Below are 19,533 nucleotides of genomic sequence, written 5' to 3'. Positions count from 1 at the left end.
ATTCAAATCTCATGCCAGCTTCACACTATCTTCGAATTCTTACCTTCCTTCACGTGTGGAAAGACCCTCGTCATAAGCATCTTGCCATGGGAGGCCGAAAATGTATGTGGGACTCGAACCCATTAAAACCAAATGGTGTCAACGCCAACCGCATTTGGGTCGGGACGGGACCATGTGCTACGCTCCAAAACCCGAGGCGGCGGCCTCTAACTCGGCCGCTCTCCTAGGAGCGACCACGTTAAGTTTGGTCAAATAAATGAATTTTCCTAGCCAGGCATTTTGCACAATTTATCCCCTAGTATATATTGGCTTTATTGTTCGGGATTAGATGATAGTTAAAACCACATTGATTTTAAAAATATTTTATTACGAAGCAATGAGTATCTCCACCTTTTTCACTTAGCACGAAAATTACAATTCAGTCTGGCAAATATAAAGGAACGCAACAGACATGAAATGGAAATAATCTTCGTCATTATTTATTTGTACGTCAGTCAAGTTCGAATAGACAGGTTCAATTTCCTCCAGCGAGCTGTCCAGACTCTCATCACTATCGGGTGTGGTGTCGGCCCAGGACACGCGTTTTGAACTCCGAGACGTATCTTTCTTCTTATCCGGAGCTGGTGTGGAATGAGACACGGGCGAAGGAGGTCCTTTAGTTGGAGTTTCAGCGCATTTATTGAGATAATGCTTTCGAAGTATATACTCTCTCATAGAATCATGGCTAGCTCGCTTCGGCGGCGGCGGTGGAGGCAGCGATCTGTCGTCCTTTTCATCTGTCAAGTTGCGTTCTTTCCGCGCTTCCTCGATTCTTTTCATTTCTTCTTCGTTGGGTTGCAGAGGCCACGCGTCGATTTTATTCCGGACGAGATACGGGCGAGCGTGCGCGGCGCAGAGTATGCGCTTGCGCACGAAGTCGTGGAATGGAGTCACTTCAGAGCCCAGCTCGCGGCGGATGAGTTGCTTGTGGCGGGACGGGACGCTCGGATCGCGAACTGCTAACAGCGCCTGTAAACATAAGATTTCGTTAATATTTGTTAATGTACATACAAATATATTTGTAATAGCTCAGAAACAAAGTTAATACTTTATAGTTTTTATTTCGGTATTACAGTGACCAGTAGATAGTATATTTATGTTATTATAATAGGATAACTATTTATATTTAAAAAAAATAAACGAGTTGGTGGACAGAACGTCTTAGAATAAGGGTGTTAGTCAGATCATCAGGTGTGGCAAGAAATATACCTGTATATTAATGAAAGTCGTTCACAAACACCATTTCACGTCAGATTCATACTATTATAAAAATGGTCGAATATGAATCTCTGTTAGCTGTACCTGCGAGGCCAGCAGCGTAGCGATGGCCTCCAGCGCGCCGGCGACCAGCCTCTCGTCGAGGCCGGGCAAGGCGGAGGCGGCGGAGCTGACGCTGGTGAGCGAGTCTGAGCGCTTGTGGTCGGGGCTGCAGCTGCAGCACGCGCGCCGGCGGCGCGGCGACGCGGCCTCCTCCGTGTGGTACGTCTGGCGCGGACCAATCTCGGGTTAAACCCAGCTCATACCAAACGGTGTGTTCCCGTCGTCCCCGTTAATGGGGACAATGGGAAATTAATAATCTAAATTACTTCCCGTTGTCACCGTTAGCAAAAAAGTCTTAGAGTTAACAATTTTCGCTGGAGTACCAAATTACGCTCTACAAGTGAGCTGCAGGCGGGGGGTTTTGCCCGGGGTTTCGCACGCGTATTATTTTTAATTGATTTCTTTTTTTTAATTCAAGTACAATAAGATAACATAAAAACTCACTTTCGCATTTAGAAAGGGAAACGGAAAAATAACTTACGTGGTTAAGAGATCTCGTCAATAAACATATAGCTGACAACAGCGTGCCGAAGGTGAGTTGCGGGAATGGCTCGTAGGAGATCTTGGGGGCGCCAAAGTGGAGTTCCACCAGGGGCTGCCATCGTTCTAGGTCCAGCCCTGGATCGGCCAGCAAGGAAAGCAGATCCGGGCTGAACGCTAGTAGGCAGAGAGTTGACATGTGGAGGACTTCCAATGTTCTGAAACAAATGTTCTTATAGTAATTAATTAATCAGTTATTATGAACGCAATGTTGAATTAAATGATCCTTCTTTTCTCTAAATATTTAATACAATATAACATATTGATTTTAAGGTTCATTAAATCGTTAAATAGCATTGCGGGTGTTCTAAATCAAAACCTATGTAATAACCTATAACCCATAATTTTTTATGTAAATCTTGTCTTTACTTTTTTGACCTACCCTAAGTAAAATAAAATTTAAAAAATAATGCTTACAAAATTGTCCCTTGCTAGGTTTTGATTTTGAACAGTCGATAGATCAAGCATTTATTTTTCTTGTCCACGCTTGTTCCCGGTTATATTCGCGGCTGTGACGCCTGAAGTACGGGGTCTTTGAAACATTTACCTGTGTAATGCGGAGGGCGGCTGGCCAATGGCGTCGTCGGTGGTGTGTAGCGTCGGGTCGGACGGGCGACGCGAGCGCAGCATCAGCGTCACACATTGATATAAACAGGCACTTATACTGCGCTGGAAATTGTAGACAATTTTAAGAAATCAATAATATTTTTACAATTATTAAATCATATCAAGGAAGATGATTTGAATCATTATTCAAAATGAATTTAAAATTATTCTTGCATTAAAAATAATATTTCTCTTGCACCCTTATAGATAGTGTGTTCAATCACACTATCTGAAGAAGGTTTAGGTGTATAATTTATTATGTTTTACCCGAGCGAAGTCGGGACGGGCGGCTAGTTAAAAATGAAGCTTACCATTATTCCAATCAGTGAATTAATATTCTGGATGCGCCACCTAGCTTCGAATTTCACTAACTGCACTACTAAATTCAAGGTAGATGCGCATACATTCAGCGCATCGATACTGTAAACTTGTCGCGGTAACAAGATGGCTTCTATCAAATGGTCTAAGTGTACACCCACAAACGTGATGGCATCGCTGGCGAAGAATTGACCATGTTTCATCACCATCATCGATATGAAGTCCAAACTGTGCCCGTAAATCTTCCACCATTCCTGAGGTTTCCACGACAGTGCTTCTGTAGAATCAAACTTTGGCGGCAATAGTTGCATCCATAGGAATTGGTCGATATCACTCATAAGCAAATCCTTCGAGAACGGACCTCTTGAGTAGGACGTGAGGCATCTCAAAACCGCTAAACTGGTGTGATAATGACGTCTATTTTGCAAACTTATTTGTAGACAACACAACAATTTGTTGACAAATCTGCTCGATTGGAACCATTGCGATAAATGCGAAAACATGTCGTCATACAAATCTAGACATTGTTCCAACATAGCTAAAGATAATACCACTGAAGGAATTGTCTCTTTGACTCCATTAGTTTCGACTTTCGGTTCTTCTTCAATGTCATCAAACAACTTTTCCAGCTCAATACTGTTGATATTTGTAACGGCTCTTACAATGCTCTGAGCTGTTACGCTGTTAGCTTTGATTTCGTAATCCAAGCTGCTGATAGCTACAGTTCCTAGAGACAAGATCGCGCGGATGGCACGAGGATGTAAGCATTCGTACACAATAGCCGTATTTGTGAGAAGAGTATCGATTTGCTTTGCACTGACTTTGCGATTATCGAAACAATCGTCTTTCCAATTCGCCAGCATTATAACGTAGAGTTCAGCAAGTATGACCACTAGTCTGCTATCTTTCATGTCGTCTATTTCGTTCAGAAGTGCGGTCATGCACGGCGCGACCATCTTAGCTTTGTGAGCGATGTTTAAACTTATAGGCGAGCATTTGCAGAAAATTGTCGTGAAGTCTTTCCACGAAGTGAGAAGTCCCAACCAGACTGGCACCTTATCGACCACTTCTTGATCGTCTTCCTTGCCTTTGAAAGAGAATATATGATCTATCCAAGTGTCGAGATATTTTTTGTTCGTGTCGAAAAATTGGTTCAAAACTTCTACAAGATTTGGTTCAGGTTTTCCTCGTGACGCAAACAATTCGATGCCGAGGACGTTGAATATTTGCGCGTACGTTCTCAAGTTAGGTTGTATCTCGCTGAACAGAGGGCTGGTCATATGTTCCCAGAATTTTGGATTCTCGCGTAACTTCTTCACTAATATCTGCATGTTGTTCTTCCATAGCGCGTGGAACAAGCCCATGATACAGGCAAGTAGTGGGCTGTGAAGTAATTTTACGTCCTGCAAAGATGAAAATACGGATGGTGAAATATATATGGATTTGAATAACCAAAACCAATGTATTATGGTTTTGGTTTCAGATTCCATATATTTTTAATTTTTATGATGCTATAAATCTATACTTTCTCTCTCTCTCAATCTCTTCTGGTTGAGATTGGGGCTTAACCAGGATCCCCATAAAAATATTGAAGTTTGCTGAGGTTTTACGACCGGCCTAACGTCAAACCTATTCAGAAATGATGCTATGACCTCAAAACCGTCAAGGCTTACGAAGACTCACACGCCATAACTACAAACCTATTCAAGCTTAAAAAACTCTTACCGACTTAACAGTGCCCAGATAGTCAGCCATGTATCCCAAAATGCCCTCGAAACTATCATCCTTCTCTTTTTCGTCCTTCTTCGTCTCATAGTTGATCATGAAGAATGCTTCAGTTAGTCCCGGTTGCTTCCCAACGCACGTGGCCACAAACTCCAAGATGGCTACCTTCAGCTCTATGGATTCATACTCGTCCTTGAGTCGATCAAGGAACATCACTCGCACTTGATACGGAGTCATGTCTAAAGACGCGAATAGCGACATTTGGAAACTCTGTAATGGAATGAAGATTATATGCTAGTGTGATAAATAGGTAAATTAGATATTGGATGGACATTTAATTCTGTACTATTTGAATACCTTATGAAATTCAAAAAATTATTACAGTATCTTTATGAATATAGAGATAGGCGTCGTGTCGTATGAAGAAGTAAGACAATGATTTATAGAGAGAGAACAATGGAGGGAACTCCATCGAAAAGAATTATTACAAATGACAATATTAGCACATACATATAGATATAGCATATACATATAGATATATTTAGGGCATTCAACAGACATTGGATGGAGAAGGCCAAAGAAAGGGACACGTGGAAAGAGAGGGTTTTTTTCCCAGCAGTGGGACATATTATAGCTACTGAAAAAAAAAATAGATATAGATGTTCCAACTTACATCAGCAAACCTCTTCAAAAGCCGACAGCATAGCACTGGTAAACTCTTATTAAACGCATGATTAATATAACTAGTCACTTTAGGCACCACTTTCAGTGAATCCTTCTGCTTGTTCTGAGCAAATATCAGATGTTCCAACGGGCTCATCTCAGTGGCGCCCCCTACCAAAGGCTTGAGTCGAAGAGCGAACATAACTATGGCAACACACCTCTGTAACGTTGTGAGGTATTGGTAACCGCTGCCCGATGTCCAGTTCGTTTCGTCTTGCATTATCCTTTCTAATTGTTGGTTACCTAAAAAGGGGCGTAAAGTTTTTATTAAAATTTACAACCAGAGTAAAAAAACTAATTGTTAAAAATATAACATTATGTATTCAAAAATTCACTGACTGCATTCCAGCTTTGAAGGTTAAGGATATCTCCACCAATTGAACAAAATCTGACAATAACATACTTGATATACAAAGAAAGACTTAACATCATCATCATCACCAACAGCCTTTTAAATATCCCCACTGCTGGGGCACAGGCTTAATAATGGCTAATGATAATGTCACGACCCACCACGGCTCACGACTTCCGACGCACGTTAGATATCTTCTTCTCTACTAGTAACGTAAATAATTTTAATATATTATCTTTAATTTCCAAATTCTGCTAATCGATTCTACGAACCATATAATGTTTATGTAAGCTCTGAACTTTACACATGTTAACGAGAAATTATGAAAAACTTACCAATAGAAATGATCTTCAACAACTCCAAAGCATTCTCCGAGTACAAAAGACTATACAAGCACGTGCGCTTCAACAGCTCTATACTCTTATTCGTGTCCTTATTATGTTGTAGAACTAAGGTCAAGAATGTAGCACACCGGCGCAACATGTCGCGTCGATCGTGCGGGTCGCTGTACCGCCAACTGCAAACGTTGGGGAACACTTCGCGCAAAATAAGCACTAAGCCTGGTAGGATCACATCTGATGTTATGCGTTCATCATTCGAAGCCTGAAATGCATTATAATTATAACATCAGCGGTGTTTACAAATAAGAAACAAACTAAAGCCAATTTCAAAGTCAAAGTGCTAATGGTGATTTGAAGTACCTAGCTCCCTTTTGAGAATTTCGGGATATAAAGTACTATATGTGCTAGATTACTGCACTTAATAAAAATATACTAGGACACAGTCACACAGATTGAGCTAGCACCAAAGTTTGAGACTTGTGTTATGGGATACTAACTCAATGATACTACATTTTATAACAAATACATATATAGATAAACACTCAAGACCCGGGCCAATCAGAAAAATATCATTTTCCATTATTATTATCTATCTATATAGATTTATTATCTATCTATGTATCATCCTTTCTCTTAACCTCGTGTGTTCATAATTATACCAGGAGATTACATTATTCGCTGGCGAAGAATTATTCAGTACCTGAACCTTGCATGAAGAATAAGAGATACATGGCTCTGCTATTAAATTCTTTTATAAATTTGTTTTACAGTATATTTCTATATACGTTTTTTGCCCTTAAAAGGAATATCTTTTGTTTATTTGTTTGTACTTAGTGCACACTTATACATAGTACATAAATAACAGTAGGTATATAATATGCAAATATAGTATACTTGCCTCGTGAAAAGCACACAGCATATCAATATAGGCACCCAAAAATTCGTATTTGCCCGATGGCTGTTCAATGGTGACCAGGTATGACCCTACTGCAGCAGAGTCGAAAGACACCCCATTTGCATACTCCACATGCGTCAGCCTTTGGTTTATGATGCGTGGAAGGAGACCCGTATTACTTAGTCTGTAAAGATTATATTATTTAAAATATTATTTACTCATGCCACATGAGTTCGTATACCAATCTGATTCATATAGTTTTCATAACCATCACTTGCTTCCTTGTATAAGTTTTAATTAAATATATAATACCTGAGATATATCTCCTTGGGCATGGCGGGTATGAGCTGGATGCAGACCTGCAGACACTGCAGCAGCAGCGGCAGCGCAGGCGAGTCCGCGCGCATGAACCGCACGAGCACGTCGAACACGCACGAACACGACACTGACAAGGTTTTGGGGATCTGCTTCTCAGAAGCCAACGCCGAAAGTACACCTGCAGCAAAAACTAGTTATTAAATGGCCATAAATATTTTCATTATTTGATCTTTAAAATGTTTATAATGGCAATGGCCTATGGCAAACTTACTTCATATGTTATAATAATGTTCTTCGTCTGAAATTATAACAACAATCCTTAGCAATGAAGAGTATAATTAAGAAAAATGTTTTCAAGCACATCTATACTACACATTTAAAAAAATCTAAAATTCTTACCTTTCAAAACTTTCGTGCCTTCATAAATCTTCTGCAAAGTTACCGAAGTGTTATGTTGATGGTGTTGTTTCTGATCCAAAGCTTTTTCGATTTCACTATTAAATATCGTCCAGTACGAGTAAGGTGTTCTAAAGTGTATCATAGTGCCTTCTTTTCTCTCCATGATGGTAGCCCGGGAGCCTGCCTCTATCTTGTAGGATGGGTCGCCGAGAGGGTAGTAATCTCGGCCAATCGTAGTGTCGTCCATTTGAAAGGAGATGAGTGAGACTGCATTGGGTTTGTAGATTTCAGTGTATATTGGGAGATCCTTCAGTTCTGCTAGAAGCTGAAAGTGAAAACATCATGGACGAACCAAAAAGATATTTTATTTTTCTCTATAATATTTTTCTGGATTTTCATACCATCAAGTTGGAGCTAAAAACGCGTATACATGCTGGCCTGTCCATAGTAAATAAGTTGTGGTGACACATCATTGTCGGTTAGACCATTTTTTGTTGATGTTTATTACCAGACTCTAATTCATGCACATAATACTTACATTTATAACACTATTCTTCCCAGCTTCCGACAAACCAGCAGACAAAATAGACAAGGCTGTAAAATTGAACGGAAAATATTCCAAAGCCGTATTCCAAAGGGACACAACTCCGAAGTTCTTCTCATTCTGGTGGAGTCTCCAAAATTCCCCTGCTATATCGGGATTTCTGACGAGTTCTGCACAGAGCTGCATGACGCCCGATTGGTGGCTCAGGGTTCCGTCACCGTCGAATTTATCGCACAATTCATTGAGAAGCGCGAATATTCGCTTCCGTATTATCAGTGAGCATTTTGATTTGTCCTGCATAGAAAAATGTTCTTAAAGAGTCGACTATATGGTAACTTTGCATTTTATGCAAAAAAGGTTACAAAACAATTAAATAAAAAATTAATCATACTTACAGAAAAGACTGAGGTATTTAGCATTTGTAGTATAAATTCAAAAACATGCATTTTGAGTGCAACAGATCCATAGTGCTGATACTGGCTTTCAAACAGCTTGGCGTGCTGGTCACTCTGTTGACAAAGTGTATTAATAATATGGAAAAACCATACTGATATTATAAATGTATGTCTTTGTTTGTCTTTCTTTGACTTCAAAATAGAGCATTGTATTGAGATGATATTTGGAGATAGTGATCATTGACATCTAGGTTAACTAATGCTGCAGTTGGAGCTGAAGTAATGGCTAGTGAATTCATAAATCAATATGCTTACAAAAGTATTAATTTCAAAACTGAACATTCTTATCATTTTACTTTATGAATAACCAAAATTTATTATGATTTTCCAGCAATTCTACAGTTCCTATGTAAATTTATATCAGCTGTCATATGCTAAATCATGCACACTTAAACTAGGAATATCCCATATTAAAGCATTATCCATACCTTTAATGTGAGAAGCATCCATGACAGGAGCATGGGGCTGTGTTCAACATTCAACTGTAGTTTGGTAAGCTCACACTCTACATGCTGTTTGGTTGACTCAATCCAACTTGAAGGGTTCTTTCTGTAAAACACAATGTTTATTATAAAGTAGCTTTTGCTCATGGCTTCACTTGCGTAAATTTCCCATAGAAACAGTTACTTTTTCCACTATGAAAGGTACCCTATGTCCTTCTCCATACTTCAAACTACATGTATGCAATTAGATAGAGTGTGAAGAGAAGAGGTAGAAAACAAACTTACTTTAGCATTGATAATATTAGTTAGGATTAGGTATTTCATGTACAAAGTACATATAAGGAGTATATGAAGCAAATGAAAAAGGTAAACGAAAAAAAACTTTAGTTAATTACTCACATAACATTGCTATCATTGACAACCAAGAAAAGGCAAATTTCCAAGTACATAACACTCATACACAAGTCCCTGTGTCTCTCTTCAAGGAAATCATTAAAGCCCTGATTCTTCCCGTAACTGTGTTTCTTGAACAACACCATTAGTTTATTGAACTGTTCTGGTGTAATGGTATTCCTGCTTACTATTAGCAATAGGATCTGTAATATCGTTGATTGCTCACGAAGGTTGCTTTCTGCCCATTCCTGCCTCACTGTATCACTTGAAAAGTCATTCTGGATCTTTCTAGCTGGAGGTGCTGCTGTCACAAGTTTCTCAAACTGAGATATCAATGATTCTACAACATTGTTACATCCTAAATCAGAGAAAATTTTTGTAAACTGTTCTTGATATTTGTGTCCTGGCTCATCTTTAAATTCTATGATATATTGCAGGAGTTTGAGTAAGAAGAGTCTTTCAGCATAATAAAAGTTCCAAATATTTGGAAGTAGGAATGACTGTCTTGTATCAACAAAAGTGATGTTTTTAAGAGCATTTTCAGGAGTTCCATATGAAATGTCACATAAATAGTGCTTTATTATTTCCCAGATTTGGAAGCAGTCGACATTCTAAAACAAAATAACGATTATTGGGGAATTAAAAACCGAAGCTATTAACAACTGGAAAATGTTTGTCACAAACATTATTACCATGTAATGTTGCAAAATTTGGACCACAGCTAATAGCTTTGTGTGTTCTGCATTCTTCGTCTGCAGTTGGTTGTACAGTTCCGGTTTGTTTGGCCTGTAGCTGGACAGTCCCTGGCGTAGAGCCTCAATAACATCTTTGGCGCCAAGCACAGACACTAAATCTTCATTTGTAAGACTTTCAGACTCCGTCCATCGCCACAGCCGCTTCCAGTACCTGAATATATGAGAGGATTATTGTACAGGTTTAAAGATTACAAATTTGAACTAAAAAGTACACAATTTAATTAACAAAAGTAGGTAATGTTTTAAATTAACCTGACGCCACCGTTACTCATAATTTATTCTATTTACTTTTGACCCACGATCACCAAATAAACCAATGATCATAATAGTTATTATTTCGAGAATATAACGTCACATAACCTCCATTATTTTCTCTTTTAAATATAAAATAAATAGAGAAAATAAAGAATATAATTATTTATTGATAGCGGAGTAAAATAAAAAGTGAGGTTATCCATCTGTTAAATCAACTGCTGTCAAAAAATCTGTCATTGTCATCGTACTTTTTGATTATGAGAGCAAAGACCGGCCGGTCTAGATTGTTTTATCCGTTGACTGCGATGAGCTAAAAAAGACAAAAACACAGTGTGTTGTTTGCTTTCGCTCGACTTGACATGACATGGCTTGATGAAACCAAAAATATCATACCCTCTTAATCATGTAATAAATTAAAAGAAAAAAAAACTAAAAAAAAAGCTTTTATTTAAATGCTCCAAAAAGAAGAAAATAAAATTTTAACTATCAACTTATAACCTCATTATACACAATTTATATGATCAAAAGCTTGTCGCGCTTAGTGAGGTTTACTTGTGTAAATATAATACATTTATTACATATATAATATTTGGTGATGTTTACTTGTGTACCTATTTGTATTTAATGGAGTAAAATACTTATAGGTCAGACACTACATTTAGTTTTTTTGTCTTTGCCTGTGCGTAACTATGACTGTCATTTTCATGAGGATAACATTGACATATCTAGCATTTTGGCAGTTTTTGTTCGACGTCACCCACCTCACCTCACCCGCCTCCCGCTCGCTGCCGGCTGGCTCACATTTCCTTTTCTATCACACTGTGTTGATGTTCGTTCGTCCTTTGTATAAGTAATTGACTACAAATAGACATTGTTTGATAATTCTTAATCTATACAATTGTACCATATTTCTGTTTAGTGTGCTTGGTGTTTAAATCGTCGGTGGTCATTCGTTTCAGGCGTCGTCATTCGGTGTCATCTAAAAACATCTAATTTAGAGTACCTATCTTGTTCGATATGGCTCCAGCAGCTACAGCGGTGAAACCTCAACCTGAAGATGACCCTACTGGGATCAGAGCAGTGTTGTTGGGCCCGCCGGGTTCGGGTAAAGGTACTCAGGTCAGTGATAATTATTACACTCTTTGACCTTTGATCTACTGTATGTAACCTTCAGTGCTTACCTATTTAATGAAAGTAATGAATTGATAATTACCTAATTAGCTTATGTAATCGCGAGAGCGACATAAGTATAATTAATAGAAGAATGCTTTTTAAACTGTCTTTCTGTATTAGATTTAAAATAAGTATAATAAAAATTATTAATGTTTAAGGTAGTCCATTATTTATTTTACTAGTGATACAACAACAATATCTTATAACATTAAAGTTTCATAAAGATACTTGATTGTAACAGGCCCCGCTTCTCAAACAAAAATATTGTGTATGCCATTTGTCTACCGGCGACATGCTCCGGGCGGAAGTTTCCTCTGGTTCTGAATTGGGTCGTCGTCTCAAGAAAGTTATGGATGAAGGCAAGTTGGTCTCAGATGAGATGGTGGTAGACATGATTGACAAGAACTTAGACCAGCCAGAGTGCAAAAATGGGTTCCTATTGGATGGCTTTCCTAGGACTGTGCCACAGGCACAAAAGGTTATATTATTATATTTTATTTGTTATTCATATATTTGTTATATATTATATAACACACAAGCAGCTAATTAAGCTGAAGTTTGGAGATTCTATCTAATCTGTTCTTAACCCTTCATAAAATAAAAAAATTGGTTGTGGCATATGAATGGAAAAGGAGAGAGAAAATTAAACAAAAATTGCAATTAAGTATAACACAAACATGTATTACTAACACCTTGGGAGAGGCCTATTTCCATCAGTGGACAGTTTTTGTATTAGGTACCTAATTTTATATTAGGTACCTAATATAAAATTTTGATAATAATTTCAGTTGGATGACTTGCTGGCAAAGAGAAAAACAGAGCTAGATGCCGTTATTGAGTTTGGAATCCAGGACAGTTTGCTTGTTAGGAGGATCACTGGCAGACTAATACATCCGCCCAGTGGGCGCAGTTACCATGAAGAGTTCCACCCGCCCAAGAAGGCCATGACTGACGACGTCACTGGCGAGCCTTTGATCAAAAGGTCCGATGATAATGTTGAGGCTCTAAAGAAACGGTTAGCTACATATCACGCGCAAACCGTCCCACTTGTTGACTATTACATGAGAAAAGGTCTTCACTATAGAGTAGATGCCTCAAAATCAGCTGATGATGTTTTCAGTAAAATTGACAACATCTTCAAAAGTCGGATTTTTGGCCGGCAACGCGCCGCCCTGTAAATATTGTTTAAGTAAAAGTGTACAAACTTATTTTTTTTATATCATGTGACCGTTATTAGGTTGTCTGTTTATATTAGAGACTATTTCTTAATGAATACAGTGAACTGGTATTACAGTACTTTGTTGTTTTACTTTTATAGATAATTAATTATCAGTAATTGGAAAATATTTTTATCTACTTATTGTGATGTTTATCTGTGTGTGAAGGTCATATGTGACTTACGCAATGACCTATGCTTAAAAATGAAGTTATTGACAGTTGCACAAATTGACGTCAATAATAATACCCAGATGAAAAAAGTCGAAGCTAAATTGAAGGTTACTAATGTAAAATTTATATTAGCAAATACATACTTATGAATATACAGTTGGCCCACAAAACAAAAAAAAAAAACAATTTCTGTGCCATGGTTAAGTCCAACGTCTCTTCTATATATAAATATAACAAATAGATTTACTTACCAATTTTATTATTCATCGGAGTTCCATGCGGAAAATTGTCATTTTGTTAATTGAAATAAAAGGTGATATTTTCAAACCAAGTTAATTTATTAGGTACCAGTGTGAAGATTCTATTTATCAAGTACAAATTAACAGTAGTTTTGGTTGGTAAGCTCGAATAAAGGCATAGGTATACATTTCACTCTAAATCAAAAGTCACTTGTTATATTATGTAATTCATATTTTGTAGTATAATATCGTTAAATACGAGTATTTCTATTATAAATTAACTAATCTTTAATTAGGATTAAGAGTCCGCAAAAGTGCAAACGTGCAGAAGACTACGATATTATGATTTGTTTAAAAAACCACCAATTGGTTTACTCTATATACAGCTTAGCTCATAATCATAACCGCTTTGGTGGAGTATAGGTCTTAAAATCTTATTTCATAGTACATACTGTATCATACAATAATGTTTTTCAGAAATCTTTTTAATATAGAACAGAGGTAGGGTAAGTTGTTTCTGCACCACAAACTTATAACTGGGTTCTACACCATTGAGTACTACCACTATACCAACAACTACACAATATTATACGGATCGACTAGTTATAACATTTTATATCAAATATCTACGTGGGATCAGGTACACAAGTAACGAACATTGCATGAATATGAATTGTTCTCTGTACAATAAAAATATCACAAACAAATTCATAGGTGCCTTCTAATTTTTGTGATCTAAATTTCGTGTTTTGAGGTCGTCCTTATGTTTTATAGCTACGTTTAATTTAATCCGTCTATATTTGTTTACCCACGATTTCTACAAGATACTTTATTAATTACGGAATTGTGAAAGATTAAAAAACTTACCAGCTAACTTGTTTTATACTATACTTTATTAGGAGTAGTACAAGATAAGAATGTAAAATGTTTCAAAGAGAAATTCGCTAATATTTAAAACATCACTGCTTACTTCACAGCTGCAGGTAATAATTTGCGTTTTTTATTACCTACTTCATCATTATTATTACATTGTATAAAATAATGTCGCTTCCCGCTGTCTGTCCCTGTGTATTCTTAGATATTTAAAACTAATCAACGAATTTAAATGCGGGTTTTTAAATGGATAGAAAGGATTCAAGAGGAAGGTTTAGGTGTACAATTTATTATGGTTTTACCCGAGCGAAGCCAGGACGGGCCGCTAGTAATAATGAATTTATATGGGCTATTTTGCTTTCCAGGTTTTTATATACAAATACAAAAGATATTATGGAGGAAATGGGGAAGAGATTTATAGGTTTTTATCGTGCTGGTAAAGAACAGTGTCTTTGTCAATTTCTTTTAAAACTATATTTTTCGTTTTTGTATGAGTTTGACCTCAAGCTAGCTTCATAGGAAGCTGATATTTCTTTTTTGTTGCTATTTATTGTTTGACTACCAGTTGATGTGCTGTGGTACTTTAATTCTGGAGCTGTTCTGCATTAAAGTATGTTTGGTTCAAGATTGGTATCCTTATCGCCACCGCCTGACACGGTAACTTGTTTGATAATGTTCGTACAATACAAGCGTCAATGGCCTACAATGTCTTCTCTAGAAAATTGTTGACGCAATGTTTTTGGTTTTGGCGTTTGAAATGTGAAATGTTAACTAAAAACTGAAATGAATTCCTAAAGATGCATTTAGGGTGACCATGAGGTGGGAAAAATAAAACACAAATGAATGGGAAATTTTTGTGTAATTGTGGTCATGTCAAAATGAACGTAACTTTATACAAAACTTTATGTTCAGAAAATAATACACTTTATACAATAACGAGTTACAGGTACTGTGGAACGAGATGCTAAGAATTTCTTTTCAACAGAAAATATGAGAAAGAAAAATTTAACATGATATGCTTCGTAAATGATTTGATCGATATTGATTTTTATAATTATCACGTCGACTAGCAAACGACACATATTTCCATTGTATGCGCATACAATATCATACACTAATAACAAGACATGCTATAAAATAATTCACATGTACCTAATTGTAACAATATACTTAGGGATTTACTGCATTACAAAAATGCATTTATGCACGATAAAAATGAAGCTCATAGAGCAATATACCTAATGGTATAAAACTTTACCACAACGTTGATAACAATCACAGGTCCTTACGCGTTCGGATAAACATTACCCACAGTATCTGTCATGGAAAATTGAGACGTATTGTATTAACACCGAAAGCACATCTAGCATCGGAATAAATAACTACAATTAAATAATGTATGTACAAACATGAACAGTGGCTACTCAACAACCTACGCCTTTGGACACTCGCAACGATACCAGCCTACTCTAGCACTAATTTACAATAAAGCTTTTAGACAACGTTTACAATAACAATATTATTGTTCGATTACGATCGAAACTAGAATTCAGAATTAGATATTCTGAAAGTTACAGATAATTAACCAATTGGTTAGTATTTATACATGCCATAACTGTTTGCAGTTCACATAGTGCATAGCATACATATAGGTAGTTACAGTTCTTTACTTTTAGATCAAAAAACTTGATAACTGGTAATAAATAATACTGGTAATCAAGTTGGATCTCTAATTCTGGCATCTAATCTAATGCGAGGACTGCCAAGAAGAGGACGGCCTATATATCCTATCGTAATTGAGGATTGAGATTGGATTCTGATGAAAGCTACTGGTTAAACGTTAGCAAACATTACAGGGTATCGCCTTCGCAGTCACTCCTACAAGTGGGGTGAATATCGTCAAAAAAATAGCGCAGACCGAATGATGACAAAACTTACGAACACAGAAAAAATAACTGAATTGTTAATGCAAATTGAATCGAAATTATTTGCTCGCGTCCCTCCGAGACAGTTATTTTCACTTCATCCTCATTCGGTCTAAGCTCTAGGAGTTCTATCGACAGAAAACCAAATCGTAGCGCTAAAACACGATCTCTTAATCTCGTAAGTAAAAATATAAGATATTCCAAATAGGTAGAGAAAAGTTCTACTTCCATGTGTCAACAAGCTTTAAGGCTTCGAATATTCCAGCTCAATAAATTTCATATTTACACAATATTTAAGAATTAGATTTTTGTATTGTCGCCACAAACAATTTCATACTTCCACACGAATTATTTGGACCATAAATTTCGTTTTTGAAAGAAATAAAATTGCAATATTCCAAACCTCAATTCAAACTGAGACATGGAAGCTGTAAGTGCAGACTGACGACGAACTCCCCGGGGATGACGTAGCTAGTGCAACCGCACTGCACGACGCTAGTGTGGGGGCGGAGCACGACGTGGAGGCGCTCAGTGGTCGTGCAGGCGGTCGTGCGAGCGTGAGGACGAGCGCGACGTCTTGCGCTGGTCGAGGTACGCTGCCGGCGCCCAACCTTCGCCATTCCCACCTGGACATTGTTTTTTTAAATTTAGGTAAGTATATTGAGAAATTTAGGTAAGTGGGGTGAAAACTTTTACACATTGCTATACATGTCCCAATGCTGGACAAAATCCTCCTCACACTATTTTCATGTAAGTGTAACTGTATCCGGTTTTTAATTTTCAAGTTTTACAATGCATTCCACTCAAATTCTGAAACAAAGGTACTTAGTATACAAATTCCTATTTTATTTTGATACGGTAACCATAAAAAGTTTTTGACATATTGGTGTCTAGGTACCATCTGAACGCAATTTTAATAAAATGACACGAGTTTATCCATCACCATGGTGTATGTAGCGGTATACGAAGGTATCATCAGATCTCCAACGTAACATAGTGGTTTTGGCTAAGCATTCGAATGCAAGCAAACATAATGTATCATAGCATCTCCCACAACTCTCATGGCAATCACGAAGTTTCACCACCATGTTACTTACCCAAATTCTTCGCAAATGGTAGACAAATCGAAAAACTATTGCGTGTTGTCTATTATAAATAAAATACGTGAAACTGTTTTCATAAGATCAACTGTATACACCATGTTAAGGCCGTACCTACCTGCATACTATAAAATCTTTTACTAGTGTAACATGATTTGTCAAGATTTTTTTGCCAAAACAAATGTGATGGTGTCGCTACTGTGCGCGTATATAGCCTCTTATGCCGGCTAGACACTATTGCCCAACTCGGACAGATGCCGAAGCGAATGCACGAGCAATGCTTTGTATGAGAGCGTTTATTCACTGCAAGAAGTAATCGGTAATGTATGTCGAATCCGTCAAAGTTTGCCGATAGCATATAGCCGACATTAAAGCGAAGGAACGTATCTATTCACCTGCAAGCCGCACATACCACCAGCCGGCGCAGCCCACCTTGAGCAGCTCGGCGTGCTGGCCCTCGCGCAGAGACACCTCGCTCGCGCCCACCGCCGTGTAGTCCGACAGCGCTACCAACGCGCAACCCACCGCCTGCGCACCCAATGCAACTTTATTTTATTTACATGCCTTTGTTAGTTAGGATGCGCGGATGAAGCTGGTTTATGGTACTGTTAAGTCAGTGTATAAATATGATGGTCAAGTAGAATAATATTCAAGTATTTGCAAGCATAGTCTGAATTAGAATGCGTAGTTCGTCTTTGTAATTATACTACCTATTGAATCTTTTCGTAGCGACACACAGCCAACTTATAACATTGTTATTGGTTGGCAGCGTCTCGCTGAAAAAAATAACGATTCATAGTGAGTCGCACTAAAGGTAGTCGTAGCATGTTCGAGCCGTTGAAGTAGCAGATATCACAGTTCGTAGCGTAGTACAGGAGTGTCGGCTGTGGTGTAGAATAGGCGTTAGTCTGTATAATTTTATCGTTAAACATGTTTTGTGTCCTATAAAGTAATTTTCGTGGTAGATTCAAAGTGTAAGGATATAATGTACCAATAACTAGCTCCCTTTTCTACGCATCCTAGATTTATATGTTATGGAATTCTGTGTTTTTTGATTGGCACCTAATTAAACGAACAGGTGTCTTTGTTGAAAGTTAATATGTATCAAACTTTAGGTACACAATATGGGCAAATTTTTATGCAAAAAAAACTTATAGTATATCAACAGAGCTTGTGTATCATTTAGCAGTGATAACGTACTTATTTTTAGATTAGTGTTTATACCATACAAAAATTTAAATGTTACTTGAATAGTGAATGTTAAAGGTAGAAACACAACCATAATGTACTTATTTCCAAAAGTATTTAAAAATCTAGTTACTAGGTACTATTTTATACTTATTATAGTTACTTACATAAGGTTGTGATTCTACCCTACGCTGATAGAACTCCTATTCATGAAAAATTACACACCAATGGTACATGCATACCTTCTTCAACCAACCAAACTGTATTGAATGTAATGAGTGCCTATCTTTATATTGGCCTATTGAGTATTTTTATTGGAAGAATTCTGGTACGAGTAGGCTCGGCTGAGACAAATATTGGTTGTTGTTAATTTGGAGTGAGGCGAGAATTTTGTGAGAATTTCGAAAAGTACATAACCAAAAACTAACTCACGCTCAGAAAAATAACTCACAGGAGACATAAAGGTAGAATTTGAAAATCAAGTTTGAAAGGTGCCTAGTAGCTAATTAATTGTACTTTTTTTCTTCAATCAGTTTGGCGGCAATTAGTTCAGTCCATGCATTTTAGTAAAGCAGTTTCTTAGAACTAATTCTTATATTTTTGAATATTATATACTAAATATACAAATATATATCCTGAATAGATACATCTTTCGTTGGTACATAATATCAAATAATGTCAGTGTTATAGTAGTACATATGTATTTTATTATGCCTATATATGTATAGTATTCCCAGACTGTAAAATTTAAAGAGAAAATATTAGGAAACGAACTTTATGTACAATTAATTTGTTTTATTGTATGTGTATACATTCATCTATTATATCTGTAAGTAGGTATTATAATGGTATTATATTTATTAATGTCCAACAAGAATGTAACACAGCAAAATTTGAAAAAAAAAAAAACAAGAGTTGTCTTTGTCACGCACGCCGCCGTCTTGTATGACATAATACCTAATAAATTTAGATAGGAATATGTGGAAAAAATGTCACAATATTATCGATTATCGCTGTGTAACATTCTACTGTCTGTAATAGAATCAACACCCAAAAAAGCTTTTCATCCAGGCAGTGATGAGTGAATGAGGCAAGCTGATGTGTGGAGCTGTGCTGGCAGGCAATTCTTTGCAATCTTCGTCACGAACATTGCAATTTTCCTTTGAGCGGCAGTTGTTTAAATATAGTTTTATATACATGCTACATGTAAGATATAGACTCATCG

At 37.1% G+C, this 19,533-nt stretch overlaps 3 protein-coding genes across 12 annotated transcripts in view; 1 reads left to right on the top strand and 2 right to left on the bottom strand.

Annotated features, from left to right (window-relative positions):
* Nucleotides 1-346: 346 nt before the first annotated feature.
* Nucleotides 347-10,632, bottom strand: Nup188 (Nucleoporin 188kDa). The gene is made up of 17 exons (XM_053758053.1): nucleotides 10,419-10,632; nucleotides 10,104-10,317; nucleotides 9,418-10,022; nucleotides 9,004-9,124; nucleotides 8,516-8,629; nucleotides 8,115-8,414; nucleotides 7,577-7,901; nucleotides 7,172-7,355; nucleotides 6,863-7,043; nucleotides 5,959-6,226; nucleotides 5,222-5,514; nucleotides 4,549-4,818; nucleotides 2,817-4,226; nucleotides 2,447-2,568; nucleotides 1,841-2,057; nucleotides 1,342-1,524; nucleotides 347-1,008 (listed from the first exon to the last, which is right to left on the bottom strand). Exons 1-17 carry the CDS (start codon nucleotides 10,436-10,438, stop codon nucleotides 412-414), a joined length of 5,424 nt encoding a protein of 1,807 aa, XP_053614028.1. The 5' UTR covers nucleotides 10,439-10,632; the 3' UTR covers nucleotides 347-411.
* Nucleotides 10,633-11,162: 530 nt separating this feature from the next.
* On the top strand, nucleotides 11,163-12,890 carry Ak2 (Adenylate kinase 2). 2 transcript variants are annotated; one of them, XM_053758344.1, is made up of 4 exons: nucleotides 11,163-11,271; nucleotides 11,381-11,540; nucleotides 11,836-12,072; nucleotides 12,383-12,890. In XM_053758344.1, the coding sequence occupies exons 2-4, from the start codon at nucleotides 11,439-11,441 to the stop codon at nucleotides 12,770-12,772; spliced, it is 729 nt and encodes a 242-aa protein (XP_053614319.1). In that variant the 5' UTR covers nucleotides 11,163-11,271; nucleotides 11,381-11,438; the 3' UTR covers nucleotides 12,773-12,890. The 2 variants fall into 2 exon arrangements, with proteins under 2 accessions (XP_053614319.1, XP_053614329.1); XM_053758354.2 differs by having other exon boundaries at nucleotides 11,165-11,250.
* A 2,047-nt stretch (nucleotides 12,891-14,937) lies between these two features.
* LOC128677408 (guanine nucleotide exchange factor DBS-like) overlaps nucleotides 14,938-19,533 on the bottom strand; it is a 92,592-nt gene continuing 87,996 nt past the window's right edge. For 7 of the 9 annotated variants that reach the window (XM_053758216.1, XM_053758263.2, XM_053758226.1 and 4 more), the window contains exons 19-20: nucleotides 17,516-17,648; nucleotides 14,938-16,646 (exon numbers count right to left, since the gene is read on the bottom strand). In XM_053758216.1, the coding sequence (XP_053614191.1) occupies nucleotides 16,549-16,646; nucleotides 17,516-17,648 (231 nt within the window). In that variant the 3' untranslated portion in view covers nucleotides 14,938-16,548. Of the gene's footprint in view, nucleotides 16,647-17,512; nucleotides 17,649-19,533 lie in introns of those variants that run through there. The other 2 variants (XR_008405531.1, XM_053758283.1) reach the window with 2 other exon arrangements.

This window comes from Plodia interpunctella, chromosome 2 (genome assembly GCF_027563975.2).
Source record: "Plodia interpunctella isolate USDA-ARS_2022_Savannah chromosome 2, ilPloInte3.2, whole genome shotgun sequence".
Lineage (NCBI taxonomy): Eukaryota > Metazoa > Arthropoda > Insecta > Lepidoptera > Pyralidae > Plodia > Plodia interpunctella.
Note: the sequence above shows the minus strand (reverse complement) of the source record. Positions and strands in the feature narration are given on the sequence as shown.